Source organism: Nicotiana attenuata, chromosome 2 (assembly GCF_001879085.1).
Source record: "Nicotiana attenuata strain UT chromosome 2, NIATTr2, whole genome shotgun sequence".
Classification (NCBI taxonomy): Eukaryota; Viridiplantae; Streptophyta; class Magnoliopsida; order Solanales; family Solanaceae; genus Nicotiana; species Nicotiana attenuata.
Genome location: NC_031990.1, coordinates 19,490,670 through 19,508,497, shown reverse-complemented (window position 1 = coordinate 19,508,497; position 17,828 = coordinate 19,490,670). Strand labels below are relative to the sequence as shown.

The 17,828-nt window shown below is 40.4% G+C and overlaps 1 protein-coding gene and 1 pseudogene across 1 annotated transcript; both read left to right on the top strand.

Moving 5' to 3' along the window:
• The window catches only part of LOC109217116, a 43,730-nt pseudogene extending 38,015 nt beyond the window's left edge, over positions 1 to 5,715 (top strand).
• On the top strand, positions 5,805 to 12,182 carry LOC109217108. The gene is made up of 5 exons (XM_019381341.1): positions 5,805 to 6,062; positions 9,108 to 9,173; positions 9,696 to 9,940; positions 10,013 to 10,157; positions 10,206 to 12,182. The coding sequence occupies exons 1-5, from the start codon at positions 5,805 to 5,807 to the stop codon at positions 12,180 to 12,182; spliced, it is 2,691 nt and encodes an 896-aa protein (XP_019236886.1).

Below are 17,828 nucleotides of genomic sequence, written 5' to 3'. Positions count from 1 at the left end.
ACTGACCCTCCTCGGCTCGAGTTGTCCGCTCGAGTAAGCCAGTCTAGATACTTTCTCCAATAAGATTTAAACCTAGAAGAACAAACCTCATGCCGGATATCCCTAGTAGGTTCGCTTTATTTGCATCACGTCCATTTGACTTAGCGAAACTCGGCACAGGGGCCGGGTCCGTATAAGACAGATATCCTCTTCGAGACCATCATGTTCACGTATGTGCTACTTGATACATCATTTGGAAGGCTTACTTGCATTGTCGACCGGTCTTAAAAAAAATTAGTGTAATTATTAGAAGTAAAAAAAAAGAGAGAGAGAGAGAGAGAGAGAGAGAGAGAGAGAGAGAGAGAAAAAAAGAATAATTCTTCTAGTTTAGTGCAAATAAACCTTTTTCTAAAAAAGAAAGAATAATATATATATATATATATATATATATTGTAATAGTCTGGTGTGAGTTGTAAAGATTAATTTTTCAAAAAAAAAAATAAATAAAAATAAAGGGTACTTAGTTTTACCGAACTACGCGGGTTCGATTCTCACTGGATGTGAGATACGTAGGCAACCTCCATCGAGTTCAGCCCACATTTTTCAAAAAAAGGGGGGAGCATAGAATTCCGCGTGTGCATAATATTTTCGAAAAAAAAAGGAGAGTCTATTTTGGTCAAATGCTGAAGGGCCATTTTTTTTTTACAAAAAAAAAATAATATTTACTTTATCCATATTTATTCACCTTTTACCATTTTGCCCTTATGTCTGGCCATTTTTATCGAAGCAGCTTTAAACCTTTCCGGAAGTACCGAAAGACTGTTTTTGCAAAAGTAACCATTTTTTATCTAGTTTTGTCTTGTTTCTTTTTCTGAAATAGCTTTGGAACCCCTCTAGAAGTAACAGAGAGTCATTTTTGTAAAAAAAAAAATTTTATTTATTATTTTTTCTACTTTTATCATTTTGTTCCTGTGTTTGGCTGTTTTTGCTGAGACATCCTTTATGCCTTCTATGGAAGTATCAAAGGGCCGTCTTTGTAATGATAGCCGTTTTTTCGTTATTATCATCTCAACTTTTGTGTCCGGTAACTTCAAAAAATATTTTGTAATTTAAAAAAAAATAATAATAATAAAATAAAAAAATAAAATAAAATAAAATAAAATAAAAATAAAAAAAAATAATAAAAAAGTTATAGATCGAGTCCTAAAGTGGCAATAATAAAAATAATAAAAATAATAATAATGAATTATCATAATTTGCATGTAGTTTAGGTAAGTCCTAACCCTTTTTATCTTATCCAGGATCACCATGAGTTCTCCACTAAGAAGCAGTCAGAAAAGGGTAAGGGACGAGACACCTCCAATGTTCTTAATTAGAGATAAGACCCCGAGCAGTCTCTGTAATTGGTGGGCTAGTTTTGCTACATGGGAACGGAATCGAGTATTTAAGCACCTCAAGTTCCTCACAAACATCATGGGAATTAAGCCTAACAGAGATTTAATCGAGTCTCTAGTGGGTTTTTGGGACCCCGCGAACAATGTCTTTAGGTTCAAAGATTGTGAAATGACGCCCACATTAGAAGAATTAGGTGGGTTCACCGGATTGGGGAGAGACCTTCGTGGGAAAAAGCCTGCTGCTCCGAGAAAAGTTGGTGTGAACAACTTTTTAAAGAAATTATGCCTCCGTCGAATTCCAATGGTTTGCTTCAACGAAGGTTGGGTTCAGTTGGAATATCTCTATGACAGGTTTGGGGACGAGAAAGGGTTTGAAAATTTCTCGGGCATAGAATTCGTCAACCAGTTGAGTTACGACGCTTGGAGGGAGTTGAGAATCTTCGCGTTCATGATATCATTTCTAGGGATCATGGTCTTTCCAGAGCGTGGTGGGCGCATCAGAATTCGATTGGTTGCGGTAGTCTCGTATTTGCAAAGTAGCGAGGATCATACCATTCTTCCCATGATTTTGGGAGATATTTTTCGAGCTTTGACCCGATGCCAAGAGGGTGAAGATTACTTCGAGGGATGCAACATTCTGCTGCAGATGTGGTTCATAGAGCACCTTTATCATCATCCAATGGTAATAAATTTCAATGAAAACTGGCTGAATTACATTGGATGTCACCCAGGCAGGGCTGCAAGTTGTAATCTTCCAGATAGGATGAGAGCCTGGCGGAAATTACTTGGTTCATTGAATGCGGATAGAATCACTTGGAACTATTATTGGTTCCCTTCTGCTAGGGTCATGCATATGTCGACATATCGCCCATTCTTCATACTCATGGGTTTCAGAGGTTTCCAACCCTACGCGCCCATTCGCGTCATGCGCCAGCTAGGGAGAGAGCAAAAGAGGCCCCCGATTGAAGACATGCGTCCGTTCGTGTGGGAATTCAAGGGAGAGGAACCTCCAAGGGAGTCTTATGCACAAAAGGTTTGGTTTGGTGGTCGATTTTCTGATATAGACGAGATGGTAGCTGATCGTGAACGTGGGGAGGTAAGCCTCGCATACCTTGAGTGGTTTCACAACCAGGCTATCCCCGAGCAAAGGCCAGAAAGATCCATACGGCATGCAGTTGATTGGGAGGAAGAGATAGAGGCCAGAGTTAGAGATACCAAAAGGGAAGTGGCACAAGAGTTCCAGTCTCGTATTGACACTTTACAAGAAGATAAGGGAATTCTGGAGACAGCCATGGACATACAACAGGCTGATTTTGAGCGGGAAAAGGCTCAGTGGGCACGAGAGAAGCAAGCACTCCAAGCCCAAATTCAAAAGAAGAACATAGTCGCAACCGCTCAGCAACAAGAAGAGAGAGAAGCCCAGTTCAGGGTAGTCCGTGATCACGAGCGTAGAGGTTTTGCTCAGTTAATCCAAGGTCTGAGGGATCAGATAGGGGGAGTTGAGTCAAGCAAGGAGAGCCAGATCGCGGAGTTTGAAATAGAAAGACATCACTACCAGAGTATGATCAACCGGTTGGAGGGGGAGTTACTAGAAAATCGGCGCCAGAAAGATATGGCCTTGGACCGCGAGCGTGATGCGCTGGATCTAGCTGAGACCCGTGGTCAGCAAAATCAAGAGCTGCATGTGGCTCAGGAATACATTAAGGGAAAGATCCTCGAGGTAGCCACGTATACCTCAAGAGCTTGCATGAGTTGTCAGGGAATGACGCCCGAGCGGTTTGCAGAAGTATCTTTGAACGTTGCTCGTCATATATCTGCAGACTTGGAGAGGATATACCGCAATGTTGGGGGTCAGCCGCAGGAACAAGCGCCTTGATTACAGTGATGCTGGTGGATTCTATTGCAAAGATCAAAGTCTTCTTTTAGTTATCAGTCTTTTTTCATTATCCTTTTGTTGTTTTTGAGTCAATAAGAGTCTTTTGGTGTTTTGAGTCTTGTTATTTCGCCTTTTATCCTAAGAAGTCTGTTTGAGTCAGGTCTGGTCTTGTTTATCTTTATGTAATTCTTGCTTTTCGAGTCTTGTATAAAAAATAAAAACACACGTTTATTATTATTATATATTGAAAATCAACGAAAAAGATTTTTGTTTAAGAAAAATTCGGAAATGAACCAAAAAAGATGTTTGTTTTGTAAAAAAAAAAAGGGTTAATGTACCTGAACTACGTAATGATCTGATTCATGCGGCGACATGATACGTAGGCAACCCACAAAAGGTTCGATCAAATATTTTTCAAATGACACTAAAGTAAGGGATCAAAATAAGGCGAGTGAAAGGAGGAAATAACATTGTCAATAAATAACAACTGATAAGCCGGAATGAAACATGAAGCCTTCCAAAAGCATATTAGAGATGATGATATTTTAGGAGCATAGCATATCTACGTGTGATTCTTATCTGCAAAATGCTTAACCCTAACACATTTGTTGCCTCTTAACCAGTAAGCTTAAGGTGGTTGGTTTGTGGTGAAAACTGGCAACACATCATTACTTCACAAGATCTAAGGGAGCAGTGGTAATGGATAATAGTGATGAAATCGAGTTGGTCAGTAACAATCCGCAGGGTTAGTCAGTTGAGCAAGAGTCGGAGGAAATAAGAAAATTGAAACAACAATTGTCAGATGTATATCAAGCTTGGGTTTCCGGTCGACCTCCACCCCAGGGTCCTTCAGAGGGAACTTCCACCGTACCCCAGGCTACTCAAACACCGCTCCATGCAACAAGCGATCCAATTCTACCACCAGGGTATGTGCCAAACTACAGCCTCCATGCTGCCCCCGGTACCTCTAATATGCGACCTCCAGTCGCACGGGTTAGGAACACCCCTCTCGTCGTCTCTGGCGCACCGGTATATACAATCCCGCCGCCACCACCTGTGACGAGGCCAAACAATGATCCACCATCTCATGCTTATGATGGCCAATACTATTCTCCAAATATGGCTTTCGGGGTCTCGGCTCCATACAATCAGACTCCTCAGTACGAGTCACCAGTGGAAAATGAGAAGCCAGCCACGAGGGTTGAGCCAGATGAGATGGCTAGGAAAATGAAAAGTCTTGAACAAAATATAAAGAATATACAGGGACTAGGTGGTCACAAAAGCGTTTCATTCAGTGACCTATGCATGTTCCCCCACATCCATTTGCCACGAGGGTTCAAGACCCCGAAATTTGAGAAATATGATGGACACGGCGACCCCATCGCCCACTTGAAAAGGTACTGCAACCAGCTGAGGGGTGCAGGAGGAAAGGAAGAGCTACTGATGGCTTACTTTGGGGAAAGCCTGGTGGGGGTAGCTTCCGAATGGTTCATTGACCAAGATATCTCTCACTGGCATGTTTGGGATGACATGGCCCAGGCCTTCGTCAAACAATTTCAGTACAACATTGACATTGCGCCGGATCGTAATTCTTTGTCCAATATGAAGAAAAAGCCGACCGAAAGTTTTAGGGAGTATGCCATCAAGTGGAGGGAGCAAGCGGCTAGAGTTAAGCCACCCATGGATAACCACGAGTTGATCACTGTTTTTCTGGAGGCTCAAGAGCCTGATTACTTTCAGAACATGATGTCCGCGATGGGTAGACCTTTTGCAGAAGCAATCAAAATAGGGGAGATGGTCGAAAATGGCCTCAAGACTGGCAGAATTGTAAGTCAAGCTGCTCTCAAAGCCACCACCCAAGCTATCCAAAATGGGTCGGGAGGTTTGGCAAACAGAAAGAAGAGAGATGAAGGGTCCATGATGGCTTCGGGATCTAGGGAGTTTCAAAGAGGGGCATCGCACCCTTATGTGCAAGTTCAGCAGGGGCAATCCAGCTACCCTCAACATTATTATCCCCCGCCGATTCCTCAATACTCTGTGGGCCCACCACAATATACAGTGTTCAATGCTCAATCATATGCTCGGCCTCCCAATCAGCAGGTACGGGCACCAGCTCCGAGGGCCCCCCGACCTCAGCAGCAAAATTTTCGGGCACCTTACAATGCTCGTCCCAGGCAGGATTATGGTCGAGAGCAGAGGCCGGTAGAAAAATTCACTCCATTGGCTGAATCATATTCTAGTCTATTCCAGAAACTGAAGCAAATGGGCGTAATTGGACCCATCGCTCCCCACCATATGCATCCCGATTCGCATGGATTTCAAGCAAATGCTAGATGTGAATATCATTCCGCTGCCCCAGGGCATAGCACCGATGACTGTTGGACTCTGAAAAGAGCCATAGAGAGACTCATTTCCGAAAAACTGATTGTAGTGACGAATGGCGAGGACCCTCCCCTCCTAACGTGACAAATAATCCGTTGCCAGCACACAATGATGTTCATTTTGTTGGAATGATTGGCCGAGACCAAGAATACAAGCCGGTCGGTCGAGCAGAAATGACAGTGGGTGCAATTCAAGAAGGAGCAGGTATGGAAGTAAGTCCCAGCCGAGACGTGCCATTGATTGTTAAAGGCGCCCAGAACTCAAATAAGGCAACTTTATTTGTTCCAAAGATCTCGAGGTTGGAAGTTCACTCTAGTGTTCCAAGCCCAAGGTTATATGTACTTGGAGGCCATCCCGACAAAAGGGAGAAGCAGGGAGGTACGAAAGGTATAACAGAGCCGATCGTAATCAAACCTGCCATGCAACTCCCTGTAACCAACACAAAAACCACTCCTTNTGGTAGAACGTAGTCCTCCAACCTACCTACCCTTACCCCCCCGGCTCCCCCGACCCAGACCCTATTACCCGTCCTGCTGCTCCTATTATTCTTGATAGTGATTAACCCTTGTTTTCAATTTTTCGATAGTGAATTTTGCCATAATGTTGCACAAGGTGAACAATTAAATGAAGAAGTTATGAATGCTCTTTATCCTAATCAAACTATCTTAGAAAATGATGAGGAAAATGAGGATGTAGATGAAACCCAACCGGATTTAGATGATTCACCTACTAGTCCTGTTAATAACCCAACTGATGCCCCGCCCGACCCACCTGTAGAAACCCCTACTTTTAATAGACAACCTTCTAAACGCCTAGAAACATCATTAGTTTGGAATTTTTTTACTCAAGTAAGAGAACAAAATAAGGCTAGGTGTAAAACTTGTGGGAAATTGCTGGCGCATAAATATACTGGAGACCGTAGCGGTACGGATAGTTTGGCTAGGCACATACAAACACACCCTAGAGATAAAGTTAAATATTTACAAATGAAAGCGCAGCAAGAGGGGACAAGTGTAGATACTGCGGTTAACCCTAGTACAGGTTCAAATCTAGTTCAACCAGGAATTAACACTGTGACCGGTGGTATTTTATATTACGATCCTAATAAAGATCGTGAAGAATTAGCAAAGATGGTTACCGTTATGTGCTTACCATATACTTTTCCTTCTAACCCTAATTTTGTGCATTATATTAGAAAAGTTTTTAATCCTACTTATAAAGGTTGGCCTCGCGCAACAGTTAAGAGCGATATTTATAAATATAAAGATGAATATGAACAATATTTGCGGTATTTATTTACTCATATAACTAATCGGATTTCTATTACTACTGATATTGGTAGAAGTAATAATGACTGTGATTATCTAACTGTTACAAGTCATTGGATAGACGAGGAGTGGATAATGCAAAAATACATTATTGCGTATAGAATAATTAATTCACGTCACACAGGTAAGTTTATTGCTAACACTGTTGCAGATATTTGTAGATATTTTTGCATTAGAGATAAAATAATGGCAATTTCTATGGATAATGCTTCTAGTAACACTAGTGCTATAGGCATACTTACAACAACACTAAATCCTGCATTTAGTAATTGTTTCCATGTGAGATGTATTTGTCACATTTACCATTTAATCGTCGGTGATGGTATGAGAATTTTAAATTTAGAAATTGAAAAGGTTAGAATGGCTCTTAATTGGCTTTTTTATTCAAACCGTAGAAGTAGACTTAGAGAGTATTTTAAAAAATGTGATGAATTTGGCCTTAGAGAAAGAAAGGTTCCTAAACCTTGTCCAACTAGATGGAATTATATGTACGAAAGTTTAGTACTATTCAGAGATTGGATCCGCTCGGAAAGAAGAAACTTTGAACTTGCAGAATCACAACCGGAGATAGACGAAGCTTATGAAGAAATGATAGCGGAACTTGCGGAGGATGCTGCTTCGCCCGGAAGCGGTGATGAACAAGCTTCTTTTCCGCCACCACCAACGGAACCTCCTCCGAACCTTGAAGGATTTATGAGATTTGTTAGAGATACAATGTAGGTTATGGTGTAACTTGTACTTTGGCATATCTTCTTTAGTTTTTTTTTCCTTTTAATGGTGGTATTAGTACCTTGTTGTGCTCATTCCATTGGGGGGAAGAAGACTAAGAAAGATATGCCATTTTTGGTAATAAAAATTATAAGACATGCCCTTGAATATCTCTTTGCAATATTTTTTTGTCTTTAACTTGCAATTATTTATAAGCTAATATATATACATAACATACAATATATACTACAACAAATTATATAATGGAATATATATACATAACATACAATATATACTACAAGAAAATATATAAGGGAATATATATACATAACATACAATATATAGTATACTATACTAGTATACTATATATATTATATTTACATGAAGAAGTAGTGCTATATATACTACAAAACAAGATTTTTCAAAATGAGGGCCCCACCCCCAATGACCACCAACGGTCATATTAATTGCACAAATAGCCGTTTTTTTTTCAATTTACAAAACTAACCTTCTCTAACACTATAAGTACCCCCCCTCCCTCTTCTTCATTTCAATACTCAATACTCATTTCTCAATCTAAATTTCTCTCAATCTCTCAATCTCCAATTTTCAAGACTTCACGTCTCAATCTCAATTTTCAAGTTAAATCATGCCTCGTTCGGAAAGAGTGCGCTTATTTGTTTCGCAATACTATGAAGTGCTTGAAGAAACTGAAGAAGGCCAAATATTAAAGTGCAAAAACTGTGGAAGAGTCTTAAATTTTCGTTCAGGGTGTACCACAGGCATTTTAAGGAGGCATATAAAGTATTGTGTTGAGGGTATTTATCCGCAAATTCGTCTTTAAGATTTTTCAACAATTTGTGTTATTTAAAATTATTAGACGTATTTATGCTTCATGTTGTACTTTGTTATTAATTTATTATGCATGCCAATGTAGTTTTACTATTGGAATTTGTTATTTTACATTTTCGTCAAACATTTTAATAATTAGATTTCTATATTATATATACTACATATATTTATATAGCCATGAATAAGAGCAATTTATATATATACATACACATATGGTTTACAAGAAATTGCCTTAAATAAAAAAAATTAAAAAAAAAGCCCGTTAGGCTCGCTAAGCCCACGAGCCCGGCCCATTTAGCCCAGGACCATATGGGCTTAGGCCCGTCACGGGCTGGTCCTACCCATTGAGCCCACGAAGCCCGGGACCGCCAGAGCCCGGGACCGCTAAGCCCAGGCCCGTTTAGCCCGGCCCGTTTAGCCCATTTAGGCCCGGGCCCGGCCCACCATACAGCCTTAGGTGCACCGGTATATACAATCCCGCCGCCACCACCTGTGACGAGGCCAAACAATGAGCCACCATCTCATGCTTATGATGGCCAATACTATTCTCCAAATATGGCTTTCGGGGTCTCGGCTCCATACAATCAGACTCCTCAGTACGAGTCACCAGTGGAAAATGAGAAGCCAGCCACGAATGTTGAGCCAGATGAGATGGTTGGGAAAATGAAAAGTCTTGAACAAAATATAAAGAATATACAGGGACTAGGTGGTCACAAAAGCGTTTCATTCAGTGATCTATGCATGTTTCCCCACATCCATTTGCCACGAGGGTTTAAGACCCCGAAATTTGAGAAATATGATGGACACGGCGACCCCATCGCCCACTTGAAAAGGTACTGCAACCAACTGAGGGGTGCAGGAGGAAAAGAAGAGCTACTGATGGCTTACTTTGGGGAAAGCCTGGTGGGGGTAGCTTCCGAATGGTTCATTGACCAAGATATCTCTCACTGGCATGTTTGGGATGACATGGCCCAGGCCTTCGTCAAACAATTTCAGTACAACATTGACATTGCGCCAGATCGTAATTCTTTGTCCAATATGAAGAAAAAGCCGACCGAAAGTTTTAGGGAGTATGCCATCAAGTGGAGGGAGCAAGCGGCTAGAGTTAAGCCACCCATGGATAACCACGAGTTGATCACTGTTTTTCTGGAGGCTCAAGAGCCTGATTACTTTCAGAACATGATGTCCGCGACGGGTAGACCTTTTGCAGAAGCAATCAAAATAGGGGAGATGGTCGAAAATGGCCTCAAGACTGGCAGAATTGTAAGTCAAGCTGCTCTCAAAGCCACCACCCAAGCTATCCAAAATGGGTCGGGAGGTTTGGCAAACAGAAAGAAGAGAGATGAAGGGTCCATGATGGCTTCGGGATCTAGGGAGTTTCAAAGAGGGGCATCGCACCCTTATGTACAAGATCAGCAGGGGCAATCCAGCTACCCTCAACATTATTATCCCCCGTCAATTCCTCAATACTCTGTGGGCCTACCATAATATAGAGCGTTCAATGCTCAATCATATGCTCGGCCTCCCAATCAGCAGGTACGGGCACCAGCTCCAAGGCCCCCCCGACCTCAGCAGCAAAATTTTCGGGCACCTTACAATGCTCGTCCCAGGCAGGATTATGGTCGAGAGCAGAGGCCGGTAGAAAAATTCACTCCATTGGCTGAATCATATTCTAGTCTATTCTAGAAGCTGAAGCAAATGGGCGTAATTGGACCCATCGCTCCCCACCATATGCATCCCGATTTGCATGGATTTCAAGCAAATGCTAGATGTAAATATCATTCTGGTGCCCCAGGGCATAGCACTGATGACTGTTGGACTCTGAAAAGAGCCATAGAGAGACTCATTTCCGAAAAACTAATTGTAGTGACGAATGGCGAGGACCCTCCTAACGTGACAAATAATCCGTTGCCAGCACACAATGATGTTCATTTTGTTGGAATGATTGGCCGAGACCAAGAATACAAGCCGGTCGGTCGAGCAGAAATGACAGTGGGTGCAATTCAAGAAGGAGCAGGTCTGGAAGTAAGTCCCAGCCGAGACGTGCCATTGATTGTTAAAGGCGCCCAGAACTCAAATAAGGCAACTTTATTTGTTCCAAAGATCTCGAGGTTGGAAGTTCACTCTAGTGTTCCAAGCCCAAGGTTATATGTACTTGGAGGCCATCCCGTCAAAAGGGAGAAGCAAGGAGGTACAAAAGGTATAACAGAGCCGATCGTAATCAAACCTGCCATGCAACTCCCTGTAACCAACACAAAAACCACTCCTTGGAACTACAACAAAACGGTGATGACCTACAAAGGCAAGGAAATCATAGAGGAAGTGGGGGAAACTGGAGGTTTTACTCGATCAGGGAGATGTTACTCTCCAGAAGAGTTGAGGAAAGCCAAGCAAATTAGAGAAGGCCATTTGCCAATAAAGAAGCCAGTCACTGAAGCAGATGCGGAAGAGTTTTTGAAAAAGATAAAAGTTCAGGATTACTCAATCATTGATCAACTAAGAAAGACTCCCGCTCAAATCTCTCTACTATCTCTTTTCCTACATTCCAAAGAGCATGCCCGTGTACTAATTAAGGTCCTGAACGAGGCACATATCTCAGAGGAAACCACAGTGAATCAGTTAGAGAAGATGGCCAACAGATTTTTTGAGGTGAACAGAATCTCCTTTACTGATGATGAACTTCTCGAGGAGGGAGCCGGGCACAATAGGGCTTTGAACTTGATGGTCAAATGTGAGGGTCATTATGTAAAGCGAGTCATGGTTGATGGAGGCTCAAGTGTAGATGTATGCCCTCTCTCTACCTTGCAAAGCATGACGATCGATACAGACAGAATCCGACCCAACAATGTTCGCATCTGGGCCTTTGATGGCTCAGCAAGAGATACCATTGGGGAGATCAACCTCACCATGACGATTGGGCCAGTTGACTTTGAGATTGTCTTCCAGGTAGTGGACATGGCCACTTCTTATAACTTTCTTCTTGGAAGGCCATGGATCCATACGGCCCGAGCTGTGCCATCCACCTTGCATCAGATGCTCAAATTCGAACATGACAGGCAAGAAATTATTGTTCACGGAGAAGACGAGTCTTCCATTTATAAAGACCCGTTAATCCCCTGTATTGAGGCCAAGGAAGGGTCTGAGTCCATTGTCTATCAGGCGTTTGAAGTGGTTGCTGTGGACCATGTCGAGGAAGGAAAGCCTATTCTGCATCCTCGTCTTTCCGCCACATCTGTAATGGTGGCTGCAGTTATGATGAGACAAGGTTATGAGCCAGGAAAAGGCTTGGGGGCATCATTGCAAGGAATTTCGGAGCCTATTTCTCCGTTCGGTAACCAGGGTACTTTTGGATTAGGCTTCAGGCCAACACAAGCAGACGAAAACAAAGCCAAACACCGCAAAAAGCATGGATGGGTCTTGCAACAGCCTATCCCTCATATTTTCTACACTTTTGTCAAGCCACGACTCCGAGAGGGTCAAAATTCCTCGGCGCATGCAAACATTGATGAAATTTGCCATGGCCTCAGCGAGATGTTTTCTGAAGTGAATATGATCCAGGCTGGTGAAGGCACTAGTCATGCCGATATGCAACTAATTGACCCAGACACCATGCTCACCAATTGGGAAGCAATTCCTCTCCCCACAAGGAAGGAGTCTTGGTAGTTTGCTTTTGCAGCTTTTTTTGTGTGTATTTTGGGTTACTTTCAGGGTTGTAATCCAAACATCTCAGTATGATTATTTTGTTTTGATGTTAACCCTTCTATCCTTTCAAATTCAATGAAATGCAGTTCAGTTTCCTATTAAGTTTTCTATATTTTCCTTTTCCTAATTCCTGTCATTTTATTTCCATTTCAGTTTTGTTAATGCCGGCTTTAATAATATGACATGCATGCGGAATTCACGCCCAGATCTTAAAAAGCTGTCTAATATCGAAATAATGCATCAAGAGGTTGAATATGATGAAGATGAGGTTGTTGAGGAAATAAAGAGAGAGTTGGAACAATTTGAAAACAAGCCTAAGCCAAACCTCAATGAAACTGAGCCGATTAATATCGGAAGTCCTGAAGAAGTTAGAGAAACGAAGATAAGCATTCACATTGAACAAAAAACCAGAGATGCCTTGATTCAACTTTTATTTGAATACAGAGATGTGTTTGCTTGGTCTTACGATGATATGCCGGGTTTAAGTGCTGATCTGGTGGTTCATAAGCTTCCTACGTATCCTGGTTTTCCACCAGTCCAACAAAAGCAAAGAAAATTTAAAACATACGTGAGTGACAAAATCAAAGAGGAAATAATGAAGCAACTAAGCGCCAATGTGGTCAGAGCTGTCCGATACACTACCTGGGTGGAAAATGTTGTGCCTGTGTCAAAGAAGGATGGAAAAACCAGAGTTTGTGTCGACTATAGGGACCTGAACAAAGCAAGTCCAAAGGATAATTTTCCTTTGCCAAATATCCACATTCTTGTAGATAATTGCGCAAAACATGAGATACAATCGTTCGTGGATTGCTATGCTGGGTACCACCAAATTCTGATGGATGAGGATGATGCAGAAAAGACGGCGTTCACCACGCCATGGGGTACTTATTATTACAGGGTCATGCCATTCGGTTTAAAAAATGCAGGGGCAACCTACATGAGGGCCATGACTACTATTTTTCACGACATGATGCACAAAGATATTGAAGTATATGTCAATGATGTTATCATAAAATCAAAGACACAAGCTGATCACGTGTGTGATTTGAAAAAGTTCTTCGAACGGCTTCGAAGGTATGACCTTAAGCTTAATCCAGCCAAGTGTGCATTTGGGGTTCCGTCTGGGAAACTCCTCGGTTTTATAGTCAGCCGGAGAGGCATCGAATTGGATCCATCTAAGATAAAGTCCATTCGAGATCTGCCACCCCCGAAGAACAAAAAGGAAGTCATGAGTTTGCTCGGAAGATTGAACTACATCAGCAGGTTCATTGCTCAGCTCACAACCAAGTGCGAGCCCATCTTTAAGTTGCTGAAAAAGGATGCCACTATCAGGTGGACAGACGATTGCCAAAAAGCTTTTGACAGGATCAAAGATTATCTGTCAAAACCCCCTGTACCGGTCCCGCCTGAACCTAGTAGGCCTTTGTTTTTATATCTATCGGTGATGGATAATTCCTTTGGATGCGTTCTGGGGCAACATGATGCAACAGGCAAAAAGGAACAGGCAATCTATTATTTGAGCAAGAAGTTCACCAATTATGAGGTTAAGTACACCCTTTTAGAAAGAACATGTTGTCCTTGACTTGGGTCACTCAGAAGCTGAGACATTATCTTTTCACTACAAGAAATTTAATTTTTAACGACCATTTCTTAACGAAGGGACATAAAACCGGTCGTTATAACAATATTTATAGCAACCAAATTTTTTTCCGGTCGTTAAAACTATTTTTTTGCTCAATATTAACGAGGGATAATATTCGGCCGTTAAAATATAACACAACCGGTTGTTAAATAATTATTAATTAATGAAAAAGTGAAAAAAGTGGCGCTAACTTTTTCCACTTTTTTTCTCAACCCAGATTCTGCCAAATCTACCAACCCCATCGCCACCCCCACCCCCAAAAAAAGGAAAAATCCCCAAACTTCGAATTAAACCGTTCAATCGTATAAACCTAATAAGACCCAGACTTCTCTAACAGTTAGTAAACCTCGATTTGAACGGAATTAGCAGAGCGAATTAGCGAACAAATTGAAGCTACTTGTCACCTCCATTGATAACAACTGCTAATCTTTTAGGTTCTTCTCATCACGGTAAGGATAAAATTTTACCCTTTTCTATGTGAATTGAGTAATAATTTTGCTAGAAAAGGCATCTATTGAGCAATATCTGTTTTGAATGAGCAACTGCTATATCTCCAATCACGATGAAATCATCTTCTCTAACAGTTTATTCTGAATGTCAATTTCGTACTATCAGTTTCGCTGAGTTCCAAGTATAACCGTCGAAATATCGGTCCTCCTAAAATCGAAGTTGATAATTTTTAGTTGTTGTATAACTATAGGGTTGTCATTAGGTTTAGTAGATTGTGCAGCAGATTGTGCTGGAACTGCACCAGTTCCTACTTGTACTCTATCTTGTGCTTGATCATCTGTAATATGTTATGACTGCCCAGCTATTTCCTTTGCCTTAACAATTGCATCACTTGCACTATCCAAATCTTTCACACCTTCAACACCTTGCCCCTGAATATGCACAGCACTAGGTTTCAAACCTGTTGTTTTTTAACTTCAAGTGCAGTAGTAGGTTTAACAACTGATGGTTTTTCAACCATTTCAATTGCAGCAGCATTAGCTTGATCACTTTTGGAAGCTTAATTGGTAATTTGATTGAGTATATATTTATTAGCAGAGCTAGTACTTGATCTATCTGTTTTAGCCTATGTGCACTTATTTGTTATGCTGATTTGTGTACTGGTTTAACCATCAGTATACTGAGGATAGTGAACTATTGGCTTATATGTCTCTCTCGCTGAAAATGAATCCAAGAGGAGCAGTGAGGATGATGTAACTTAACAAAAATTGAATAATTCAGTTTAACTAATTGCTTAAACATTGTTTAACCTACTTAAATTTGGAAACGTGTATAGTCAAAATGGTTCTGAGCTCACAAGAACATTCCTTGAAACTCATGACAAATCTTCAGAGGTGAAATTTCTATTATAATTCCATATTGTACCATACATTCACATCCTATTAAAGTCAATAACATATGTGTGTGTCTTTGTTTACTTGTGTCCTAACGATAGCCAATAATATATTTGTGTCCCATTGTTTTGTGGAATGTCAAATTTTCTATGTATTCTATACCTGTGTGTATTTATGCATGTTATTATTTGCCGATATCTAGTGCTTATGAGACGTATTCATTGTCACTGATTTGTACTATTTGACTATTTGTGAATCATCATTCCCTTAGCAAGCGCATTCATGTCGTTGGAGGTGTCTAAAGATGACATAATCTACCACGGTTTCTTGTGTCTTTGAGATGTTTTTGAATGACCTAATGATATCATAACATATGTTATCTAGAGAGTGGTGTAAATACGTTAGGATGCAGTGACATATACTGAAAATAACTCGAGTTCATTGTAGTATGTATGACATGTTACCAACAAACTTACAATCTTTATTATTGGGACCAGTAGCGTCCCAGAAAAGTTCTCCTGAGAATACTGTTGGAGCTAAACTTCTAATCTCAATTTGGATGACATTGAGCTACAAACTGCCGGTTTGGTATTTTTTATTCAAGTTTGTTTTGACGATCTTTCTCTGAGTGATTATTTATCATTTGGCATAGACAGACGCTAGAAATATTTGGTTTTCTGATCAGATATTACCCTTTAACTACGTAAAAAGTATGTTATCCTGGAATTTCACCCTATATTAGAATCTTTAATTTATTATGAAATATATCAAGTTTCTTTCTTCTAGTGTTGAGTTTTGCTGCAGGCTTTATCTTGATATCTAGTTGATCAAATTAACGGAACATCATTCTCTTCGTGATTAGTTCTCCATTTCTCTCCTTATTCTCTTAGTGCGAGCACAGTTGTCTTGTCATCCTAATTCACATAAGATGCTCGCTAGTTATATTACATCAGTATTTAGTAGCAATCTAAAGAGAAGTTTGATCTGTTCTTATCCCCTAAACTGTTAGCTAATGGCTTTTTCTGCGTACGCGTTTGCAGCTACTCTTAGATCCTTCAAACGTTTCATGCTTGTTGCAGTTAATTTGTTTGTTTTAAGCATGTTTGAAAGGAGATCTTGGCCAGCTTCCTTACCTTACAGTTCCACATCAACATGATTAATCTAGACGTATCTTTTCAGGCAAAATCAGTTATTTACAGATTGACGGAGGAGAAAGCTGCTTTTCTAGATCACAGCAACAGACTTCGCCAAGAATTGGTATGAGTAGCATTACTTTCTTTTTCTCATTCTTGTGCCTCCTAAAACCCCAATACTTGTAGAAAGACCACGGAATTTGCTATATCTATGAGCAGTTTCATATGCAAGCCTTCTGCCTGCCATTATTTATGTCCTCCTTTCACCTGAATAGTCGATTCATTCTAATGGTTTAAGTGAGAGCCAGTTGAACTTTCATACACAAACAACTATGCCTCAATCTCAAGCAAGTTGGGGCATTTTGTATCGTGAAGATTCATTATAAATTGAATAACTTTATGCTGGTCGTCAACCTATTGCAACCATCCTCTTTTACCCGTGTTGTTTGCTGAACTTGCATAAACAGACTATTACTCTACTTTGTATAATTTGGATTAGAGTGGCTTATCTTTTAGTTACAATGACTTACTTCTGAAACAATGATGTTTAGCTCTTCTAGTGCTTCTACTTGTTGTTCCTTTTCTAGGAACATAGACATGCTTTAGAAAATAATTAGATTTATTTGTTAGAATTCAAATGTTTAGAAATCTTGAGCCGAGGGTCTATCGGAAACAGCCTTTCTGCCTTTACAAGGTTGGGGTAAGGTCTGCGTACACATTACCCTCCCCAGACTCCACTTGTGGGATTACACTGGGTTTGTTGTTGTTGTTGTATAGGTTTTCTTAATTTTTTTCACTTAATCTGTTGTACAATACTCCTATTTATTGCAACTCCAAAGATCTCTATTTAAGGCAAGAGTATTGTGTAAGAAAGAGGGATGTCTCTAGGAAGTTTGTGTGATTTTGTAAAGCTGATCCCACATCCTTGTAGATCGTCGCCAAAGCTGTAGTAGCAGGGATGTCTCTAGGAAGTTTGGATTTGATAGGAATTTTCTGTTGATCATCACTCATCTGCACAGTGTTCCAATAGTTCATTAGGTTTAGTAGATTGTGCAGCAGATTGTGCCACAATAACATTTAAGTTTGGGTCGATTCCTGGAAGCAATCTGCTAGCTTATAAGTAATATATCTACTATTTTATTGATGTTGCATCTTTTTCTAAAGAAACTGGAACTGGGTATTAAACTCTACAAGTTCTCTTTTCAATTACAAGTGATAATAACTAGATAAGTACCAAATTGTGGTAGATGTTTGTGTTGTTAATTGCCTTATCTCAGGTTTGTTGAAACAGTGAATCATTTTGTTAAATATTCTTACAACCAAGGTCTGTCAATTACGTTTTTAAAATCCTATTGCATTTTAATTATGCCATTTCTCGACACAATTTGTCGCTTGGATTCTACTTTGGTGTCTTATTGATGCAAATGCTATTGGCAATGACCTCTTAAATGATTTTCTGGAATTCATTTATTCGAACTCTCATTTTTTT

Excerpts from the sequence above, each read along its gene's own strand:
- LOC109217108 (XM_019381341.1), top strand. The coding sequence starts at position 5,805 with ATGACAGTGGGTGCAATTCAAGAAGGAGCAGGTATGGAAGTAAGTCCC. Across the intron at positions 9,941-10,012 it reads TATGTACAAGATCAGCAGGG|AGCGTTCAATGCTCAATCAT; the intron begins GCAATCCAGCTA and ends ACCATAATATAG. Across the intron at positions 10,158-10,205 it reads ATGGTCGAGAGCAGAGGCCG|AAGCTGAAGCAAATGGGCGT; the intron begins GTAGAAAAATTC and ends AGTCTATTCTAG.